Below are 9,704 nucleotides of genomic sequence, written 5' to 3'. Positions count from 1 at the left end.
GGCTCCGTGATGTGACAATAAACATTAATAAATAAACACCATTTAAAAATAGAAAACATGAACATTTACAATGAAATATGATAAACAAACAAATAAAGAGAACATTAAAGTTATTAAAGTGTCAAGTGTGTATTTAAGTCAGGTCCAGTGTTTACCCGGGACTAACAGCGCTCCATAAATAAAGGCTATTATAGTTATTATTATTATCATTACTATAATAATAATAACAAACTAATTTAAATGAAAGGTTATTATTACTATTATTATTATCATTATTATTATTAAGTGTTGTCGTTAAACTAGGTTAATTAAAGGTAATATTATTATATTATATTATTTTATTATTATTTCACCTTCAGCAGCTTCACGGTTAACAAATGACGTCACTTTGCGTTACCGTGGCAACCGTCCGTCCCCGTGGTGACGCTCACAACTCAGCTGCTGCTGCTGCAGGTAAGTTAGTTCACTAGTTCATTAAGTTAGTTCATTGAGTTAGTTTACTCCTTCTGCTGGTTTAAAGTTAGTTAAGCTCAACTATCTAACTAACTAGCAGTAAAAACGTGTCTCTGCTAGTTAGCTGAACAGTAATGTGTTAAACTGTTAACGTGATTGAAGTCATTTAAATGAAGGTTTAGTCAGTGTGAAGAGTTCACTGATGTAGTATATATGTAGTATACATGTATACATATATAGTACATGTGTATATATATATATATATATGTATATATATATATATATATATATATATATATATATATATATATATATATATATATATATATATATATATATATATATATATATATATATATATAGCAGGCCCTGTCGTTCTGCTCCTCCCTGCTTTACGTTGGTGTTTTGTGTGTTGACTGGAGACACTGTGCTGATATTAATATTCATCTCTATCTTACAGGACGTGGCTGCTTTGTACGGTGGTGATGATTCTGCTCCTTAAAGTTAACTTCTCTTTCTGTTCCAGAGTAAAGTCCTGATGTAGAAGAACACAGCTGCTGATGCTAGTCATATGTGTACAGCACATAGATATGAATATATATATATATATATACTGTGTATGTACGATATGTATAGAGAGAGAGAGATCAGCAGCATGTCCGCTGATACTGCAGACAAAACGTCCCACGATGGAGCGTCTCAGACCAGCAGAGAAAACCTCCTCAGGTCTGGATCCAAGGTTCAGATGAAGACCCGCTCCTCTCCTGTGAGGGTGACTTTACCGCCTCTGTGGTCTGACGGGTGTCACTCTGTGAGCGGGTCTCTGTTCGGTCCTCTCTTCAGGAACGGCTCCTCCTCCGAGCTCCCTCGTCTGGTGGCCCCAGTGGGACCCGGGAGACCCGGTAGACCCGGTAGACCCGGGAGATCCACAAAATGGAGCGCAGGACCTCGACTCAGGGCCTCAGCTTCAGGGACCGTCGATGAGTCGACAGCACAGAGGTACTTTAACGTCATTATGTTCTCAAGTATGGAATATTATTCATCATGGAACATCTTTAAACCACAGATGACAACCTATTTATATTTAATTTATTTAATTTATATATACATATATATATATATATATATATATATATATATATATATATATATATATCTTATATATATAAGATATATATATATATATAAAACCAATTCTAATTTTTATTTTATTGTTGGTACTTTAACGTCATTATTTTATCATCTACTGTCTTTTTTAATTTTCTATTCATTTACATTTTTTTATTTATTCAACCTATATTTAGCCATAATAATAATATTATTGATTTTGAATCTCTTTTTTTATTTTTTTTATCAAGATGGCGGCGTAAAAGTTTCCCACATAAAAACACATAAAACACATAAAAACACAAATAACATTTTTAAAAATCACATAAAAAAGAAGACAGACTTCAAACAAACCAGCAAACTGCATTAACTCATTCAGCTCAAATGATCCTCTTCATTCTGAATATGCTGATGAAATATTCTAGTTCTAAACAAGATGAGGGTCTTCTGCTCTTCTTTTGTGTGTTTTTTTGAATGTACACGTATTTAAAGGTTCAGGTATGACGTGGTTCACCACGTGGCTGAGATGTTCTGATACGTTATGACGCGACGCTGTAATCACACTACTTCACCGCGTGATGATGAAACACGAGGCACCAGAACCAGGCGCTCCTCTACAGTTTCTTGTGGTCGTTTCAGCCTCACAGAGATCGATGAATCGGTGAACGTCACGACGCGAGAGGGAAACCGGAGGAGGAGTGAGGTTCCTCTCAGCGGCCTGGAGCTGGTTCACATCCTTTCTCAGAGAGACCCGGGAGAGTTTGATCTCTATTACCTGAAAGAGGTGGAGGCGGACTGCTCCAGGTACACTGTGACGAGATCACCTCCACCCTTTAACCTCACGCTCAAGCACTCACAGCGACGTCTCCTCTCCATCTTCAGACCCTACGACCTGCGAGTGGTGGATTCCAGTGAAGCCGGTTCCGAGCACTACGTGTTCTCTCCTTCTACAGTTCTACATGTGACCCGCGTGGGTCCCGGTGGACTCGTCAGTCTGGCTCAGTGGTACAGAGAGGCGGAGATGTGGAAAGCGTTGCAGGAAATCCCCTTCTTCAGGGACTTCAGACTGCGGAAAGCGTTCGCCAGGTCAGCACATCTACGTAATAACCGGTGTCTTCATCAAGCTGTCGGCTGTTTTCTAGATTAACTGGTGAGTTGTTTGGTTTTCCCCCAAAGACGCCGTCCTCAAATGTCTTCTCCAAAAAACGTGAAAGATATTCAGCTGTCTCTGTTTACTGAAGTAAAGAAACCAGAACATAAAGAATATTCTCCTGGTTTAAATGATTAAAATGGTTGCAGATTAACCGTTCTTTTCCTTCGTTTAGATGTTTCTTCATGCTCGCTCTCTGATTGGTGTCTTTCTTGATTTTTTTTATGCCAGGTGGCAAAGAAATGTGCGCAAGATCCTCTTTCAGCGCAAGTGTCTGGATCTGCAAGATGTTCTGCTTCTGGCCGTTCCTCGGTTCAGAGAAGCTCTTTTAGTGTTCACCAGGTGAGTCTCACCCTCCGGGACCGGTTGATCCGTGGATCGTTGTGTACCTGTTGTGGTCCAGCTGTGAGATGGGACACATGTTGAGCCGATCATCAGGGATGCTTTTATCTTCTACAGGGTGATTGAAGACGTGAAGGAGACACGCCGGCTGCCTCAGGACCAGTCCCAAACCTTCACGCTGCTGGAGTTCAAGAACGAGCTGATGACCACGAAGCAACAGTTCATGCAGACGTTGGAGAAGTTGTCACGTCGTCGCGCTGTCATCCTGAATACGGTACCACGTTTAAAATACGTTACATAGAACAAACTCAAACCTGTGTTGAGGTGAGGAAACGATTCAAGGGAAGCGTTAAGACGGACTGAAGGAAAGAAAGAAGCTGCTCCATTGCTGGAGTAGATGCTCAGTTTCTATTGATGGATTTGTTTGTTTGTTTATTTATTTATTTATTTGTTTGTTTATTTATTAGTTTATTAGTTTGTTTATTCGTTTATTTATTTATTTCTTTGTTTAGTTGTTTATTTGTTTGTTTGTTTATTTGTTTACCTGTGACAGAGAACATTAATCAACATTTTTAGTTTCCAGCTGGATGTAAATGTTCGATAGAAAGCTCATTTTTTTATTGTTATTACAATTCAGTGGCCTAATATCAGTACAATACTACAGCAAACACTGTAGTACAGCACTATACCAACACAATACAATACATATATACTACAAAAGTAGCAGAGTTGAGGTAATAGGATTCTCATTTTCTGTGAACCATCCTGTTTTCAGAACATCTCTGATTCAGATTATTGTTTTGAATCTCCAGGTGAGAGAGGACAGCTACAGGGCTCACCAGGAGCTGCAGCTGCACATGGAATGTGCTAGAAAACCGCCAACGGGACGCGACGAACCGATCCACCTGCACCTGGCTCACCTGCAGCAGCTGGAGGACGAGCGGAGCCGGTCCGAAGGCGTCCTGCAGAAACTCGGCAGCTTCGGCGCTCTCGTCAACGGAATCACTCTTCAGAGCCTCGTCACGGTCGTCCGGCGAGACGTCGCACGTTTTCTCAGCGACATTGTGAAGGTGACAGGAGAGCATTTTATAGTTTATTTATTCATAATTCACAATTCAAACAATAAAATAAAAGTAAACAAAGAGAACAGATAAATAATATCTCGGAGCAGGAAGAGGCCAAAAGACAACTGGGCTTATTTGAACCTAAATAATAATAATAAGGCAACATAAAATGAATATGCATAAGATATGAAATATGACAATACATTACAAACTACAAAATAAAAATGAAATGCAATGTGTCGAGTGAGGGTAAGCATGGACTTGTGTTTGTTTAGGAGGTATTGATATGATATGATATATTATTGATGTTGGTTTATCTGCATTAACTCATAAACAACAGTAACGCTACAAGTTGTGATGAGTGAAACAACTCTACAGCTAAAACAAGAAAGACATGAACAATAATACATAGAACAGCAGTTAGATTTTCTTTGAGCACCTTTTGGAACATTTTGTAGTTAAAGGCATCCCATAATTTGGTTCCTCTAAATCTTACTGAAAATGGACTTCTGCTAGTCAGTGCTTCAGGAGGATGAAGATGTGAAGATGACGAGTTGAGTGAACCTGTGAACTGACGTTAAAGTCTTGAGATGTTCAGGAGTACTTCCTTCACCTGAAAGTATCTGATCAATGAAAACACATTCAAGACGTCATGAAAAGTACGAATCTGAAGTTTCTGAAGTAGAGGAGCGGACGAGATGTGTGACGGTGGTCGGGTTGAGAGTGCATGAAGTGAAATGCTCTCGTTGTCTGTTCTGGTTCGATCAGAGGCAGAAGCCTCAGCAGCGCTGTCTCTTCCACACCGAGCTGTGTTTCAGGACCGACGGTCGTCTGACGGTGGATCCACCGACGCTTCTGTTCCAAGAAGCTGTGAGTGAAGCTCTGCTGACTGTCGGCGACTCTTTGATCCAGGTAATTTACACATTTACACAAAACAGCAACACTTACTGCACAGATTATCTTTAATCCTCGGTCACTCGGTCACTGGTAATCGTGACTCCTTTCCTCTCCGGTAGATGTGTGACACTTGTGGATTCTTCCTGGAGATCAGCGACAGTTTCTTCACCTCTGCTTCATCTCAGGATTGGACCTCTGACCTCCTTTGTATGGAACATCCTAATATCACAGGTACGACCACCTTCTTCAGTAGATTTGAGCTTCTGTTGACCCCAAAAACCTGCAGTATTGATGTAGAAGTTGTCCTTCCTGTTGCCGTGTGCATGCGTTTGTTTTCTGATTATTTTGATGTTTTTAATTAGAGAATAAGAACAACGATGGAGCGACCGGTCGCAGGATGTCTTGCTGTTTGCTCAGAGACCGGTCGGCTCGCCGGCTGCTGCCGCCGCCTAAACCGACCCTGCTGTCGGTGCAGGGCGACAGGGTGCAGGGCGACAGGGTGCAGGGCGACAGGGTGCAGGGCTGCTACTACCAGCTCCTCAAGACACAGCTGCAGTGGCAGATCAGCACCAACGACGTCGCACGACAAGTGGAGAAAGAGCAGGCGGAGATCATGCAGGTGAGACTTTTTTTTCAAAATCAAATTGCTGGAGAACGGTTGATGCATCATCGATAGTAGGCGATGTTCACACCTCACTGTTCTCTGCACAGGAAGCTGAACTGGAGGTCCAGCAGCTGTGTGAGAGCTACTCGTGGCTGGCGGACGTCCACGAGTTCGTCAGCCAATGGAGTCGATCCTCTTTGGAGTCCGTGAAGGGTCGGCCCGCTTCGCTGTACGAGGAGCTCTTAAAGAAGGTGCGCCGCTGGACCCAAAGAATCCACACAGTTCCCTCGTCAATCTCCACCTCCAACCAGCTGTTCATCATCCAGTGCACCCGCACGACGCAAAGTCTAGGTAAGATGTACTCTAAACACAGATTCCTGTTTTCAAAATAGCAAAGTGTGAGAGATTACTTCTGTCTCCGTGCGTCTCTTTTTAAAAAGGACAACAGCTGAGGCTCGTGGAGGAGGAAGTGGAGGAGCTGCTAGCTGAGCAGATGAAGCTGCTCTCTGAAAGCCTCGTGGACGACCTGGAGAAGGCTGCTGCTGAGCTGAAGACCGACCCCCGAGACTTACACGACCTCTCAACATACGCACTCACGGTGAAGAAACTCCTTCATGTACTTGCATGAGAAATAAAAGCCTCAAAAGAAGAGAAACATCAAACGTAAAGATAAAGGATCAGCCCAAAGAGTTAGGTCTCATAAGAAGTCTATTTCACCCAGTTTTACTTTTACACTTTTAGATGGAAGATTCAGATCCTGTGAGTCTTCTCTTTTGGTCACACATTCACTTTAATTTAATTATTCATCCCAAGTGCTTTGTCTTGTCAGAGTGTTCTGAATTTAGATTCCATTATCTGAGAACGAGTCGGGCGACGCAAAGTGCATTAAAGGCTGTTGTTTTGTGAACTTTTGTGGTGAGGAGTTGTTAAAAGAAACTTTCCAAATGTCGTTTCAAGTCGTTGCAGTGAGAGTTTGTGGTTTGCTGTTATTTTACTGAACCCATAACCCTTCTGGTGCACCAGACACCACAACACCGGGGTAGTGCGAGTTATCGAGAGCGTTCCCTGCTGGCGGTTAGGTGACCGACGTTCATTTCTAGGTAGAAGTCCCAAACTCCAGTTTCATTACTCTGCAGCATCATGAGAAGTCACCCAACTGACATCCGATCAGACCAACGACACTACACACATCCCTGTTTGTGCCCTTTAAGGCAAGAAATAGGGATTCTTTTCCCTTCACAGTCTGTAAGGCTCTAAGTGACCTGAAACTCACTAACTGTTTTTTTCTTCTTCAAGTTCAAGTTAATAACTGCAATCAACAAAATGGAAGTATAGTTTTTGGGCCAAAGGGTCGGGAGATACATTTTATTGTCCATCACCGCTTTAACGTAGTTTGTAAGCTATGCTAAATGCTAAATGAGCCTCATTATTTCAGATGAGGGAGTGTAAGAAATCGTTGGCCGTCACACAGAATCGTTTGGACTACATTCACTCCCTCCAGGACGCGGTTTGCATGAACCGTAGGAAGATGACTGAGCAGGAGGTGACTTTGGAAGAAAAGGTTTGTGGGCATAAAGGAGAGAACTGATGCTCCTTATGAACCTCATCACAGTTGTGTTGCTCTGTTTCCTGCAACACTTCAGTGGTTTGACCACCACCTCCGCTACAGTGTGTGTGCTTCTCTGTTTCATATGCAGATGCTGGCCACGTGGAATTGCTTTATTTCCCTCTTGCAGCGAGCAGAAAGCGTCGTGTGCAGCCGGCTTCCCTCGACGGCGAACGCGTTGGAGACGATGTTCTCATCTTTGGCCCTTGACCTCAAAGGTTTGGTCTCTAAAGCGACATCCGGACCCTTCCTCGACCCGACCCAGAATGCAAAAGACATGGTGTCCGAACTGAACCACACCTGTATACATGTGCAAGTTCTCGTTGCAAAGCTGGAACAACTTAGTAAGGACAGTGAAAACCTACACGGTGAGATCGATTATGATTATGGTTATTATTTTGAACTTGTCCTTTAAGCTTTGACCGCTGCTAGATGTATAGACGTATATAGATGGCCTTGCCAATTGTGGTCTCATAACAAGTATGGAATATACAGTTGTATATAGACCGTTGTATTTCATTGCCCCCCATTAGAACGTCCGATGGATTTGAGCGTTTTGACGACAGACGCTCAGAAGGTCAAAGCCCGCTTTGAGTTGTGGGAGCTGACAGCTGAGTGCACAACATGGATGGACGAATGGAAAGAGCTGCTGTTCAGTGAGGTAACCTCCCTCTTATTGACAAGGTGGTGAAACAAGGATATCAGTATTTATATGAACTCATATCTGTTTACTAGATCTTGAATTTGAGCTCTCTTTTTTTTCTTTGGAGAAAAATAGTGCTGTTGATGTTGAGAGCTGGACTCTCTTAAAAACAAACAGAGATGCTAAGCTTATAAGTCGATGTGAGTTAAAACAACACATCTCTATTTATCTGGCAGGTTGTGGTGTCACAAGCTCAAGGGAGTATTTCCAAGTGGAAGGAGCAAGCTCTCTCTCTAACAAGTATCATACCTACCCATGATGCAGTGCTGCAGGAGGCTTTAGGAGTCCTGGAAAGCTTGAGCTGTCAGGTTGCTCTCTTGGCTAAGCTGCAGAGCCCGACACTCAAACACAGACACTGGAAAGCCATTTTCAAAGGTCAGACATATTGTAACCAGGTTGTTCTCATTTACTCTTTGTACTAATACCTACGATAAGTCAATACCAGAAGTCAACGTTGACTAATGTTACCTTACTTTTGTTACATAACTTGCGCTCTTAACTAACACCACCTACGTAAGTTGTGTAACCTAAACTAAAATCGTTTCAGAAACCTAAACAAGTAGTTTTGTTGCCGAAATAGTTCCTTCACTGCAGGCCCACTGATCGCTGGTGTTGCCGAACATTTTTGTCGGAAAACAAAAAATAAGAAATAACTTTTTCTAGAATATCATACAAGGACATGTTGATTGTAACACTTGCATGCAACCACAGCATATCTAAAATAATCCAAATGCATTCCATCTGACAGACATGGGCCAGCTGTATGTCCCAGAGACGAAGGTGACCGTTGCTCAACTGATGTCTCAACAACTTGACCAGAAACTAATCACCAAGGTGAGAGCAGGATAGATGTTACACATTGGGCTGTAATGACAGGAAATAATACATACAGTATACCTGCTGTTGAAAACAGGCTCAATAAACAACAGTCTATCCTGATATGCCACTAACACTGTTACTTGATTCATTTTGCAGGTATGCAGGGATGCACAGGTGGAGAGCAACATGGAGCAGACCTTCCAGAAGCTTCAACAGGGATGGAAAGTCAGACTCTTCCAGCTGGATAAACTCTCTCTGCCTGTTTGGCAGCCTGGAGAGCCACACCATGGATTAACGGAGAAGCCTACGGAGGGCACAGTCTCACTTCTCCAACCTGCCCGTCGATTCATCATCATCATTGGTGAGACTGAATAACAAGCTAGCAAATTAACCATTCAGATGAGTAAGCAGGCTCCGTCGCTAGGGGAAAATGCGTGCAAGCAACATTCTGCTAACAAGTCGCTTTGCGTTGACTCCATGCGGCAACCTCTGGTTCTGCCGAGTGAAGCCAATGTGAAGCCACTTCTTCTATACAATCTATGATTTTCTCACTCAGGTCTGGAAATACACTTTGCTGAGATAGAGAGCGATTTGATGGCTCTTTCCACCATGATGACGTCCCCACACAGTGTTGAGTTCAGGCCGCAGATGGAAGATTGGATGCAATCACTCCAAGATCTCGGTAAGGTTTAACAAAAAAACAAAAAACAAAGGAAGATTTTGAAAATGTACCGACATTTTTTTTTTGCTTTCCCTTTAATTAACAGGGAAGCTACTATTTTTATTTGAAAGATACCAGCAAATGTGGGCCTTCCTGACCAAGATGTTCCATGACACATGCTTTAGTGGTCAGAGAGTGGATCTGGTATGTCCCCTCTGCGTCAAAAATGCGTGCAATGATATGAAACTGGTATATTTGTATACATACATAAGATAAATGTAGATTTTTTTCTCCTTCT

At 42.4% G+C, this 9,704-nt stretch overlaps 1 protein-coding gene across 1 annotated transcript in view; it reads left to right on the top strand.

Annotated features, from left to right (window-relative positions):
- Positions 1-1,108: 1,108 nt before the first annotated feature.
- The window catches only part of LOC137866675 (dynein heavy chain domain-containing protein 1), a 29,814-nt gene continuing 21,218 nt past the window's right edge, over positions 1,109-9,704 (top strand). Inside the window, exons 1-20 of the mRNA XM_068702727.1 lie at positions 1,109-1,452; positions 2,200-2,364; positions 2,443-2,646; positions 2,942-3,052; positions 3,170-3,326; positions 3,865-4,122; positions 4,885-5,028; positions 5,133-5,244; positions 5,376-5,478; positions 5,512-5,632; positions 5,725-5,968; positions 6,058-6,215; positions 7,053-7,178; positions 7,315-7,591; positions 7,757-7,884; positions 8,103-8,301; positions 8,675-8,760; positions 8,902-9,106; positions 9,302-9,427; positions 9,513-9,610. Coding sequence (XP_068558828.1) covers positions 1,109-1,452; positions 2,200-2,364; positions 2,443-2,646; positions 2,942-3,052; positions 3,170-3,326; positions 3,865-4,122; positions 4,885-5,028; positions 5,133-5,244; positions 5,376-5,478; positions 5,512-5,632; positions 5,725-5,968; positions 6,058-6,215; positions 7,053-7,178; positions 7,315-7,591; positions 7,757-7,884; positions 8,103-8,301; positions 8,675-8,760; positions 8,902-9,106; positions 9,302-9,427; positions 9,513-9,610 — 3,366 coding nt within the window. The remainder of the gene's footprint in view (positions 1,453-2,199; positions 2,365-2,442; positions 2,647-2,941; positions 3,053-3,169; positions 3,327-3,864; positions 4,123-4,884; positions 5,029-5,132; positions 5,245-5,375; positions 5,479-5,511; positions 5,633-5,724; positions 5,969-6,057; positions 6,216-7,052; positions 7,179-7,314; positions 7,592-7,756; positions 7,885-8,102; positions 8,302-8,674; positions 8,761-8,901; positions 9,107-9,301; positions 9,428-9,512; positions 9,611-9,704) is intronic.

Source organism: Cebidichthys violaceus, unplaced genomic scaffold, assembly GCF_023349555.1.
Source record: "Cebidichthys violaceus isolate CVI_PGR_0920_01 unplaced genomic scaffold, fCebVio1.0.p SCAF_88, whole genome shotgun sequence".
Taxonomy (NCBI): domain Eukaryota; kingdom Metazoa; phylum Chordata; class Actinopteri; order Perciformes; family Stichaeidae; genus Cebidichthys; species Cebidichthys violaceus.
This window is presented reverse-complemented; position numbering and strand designations above follow the sequence as displayed.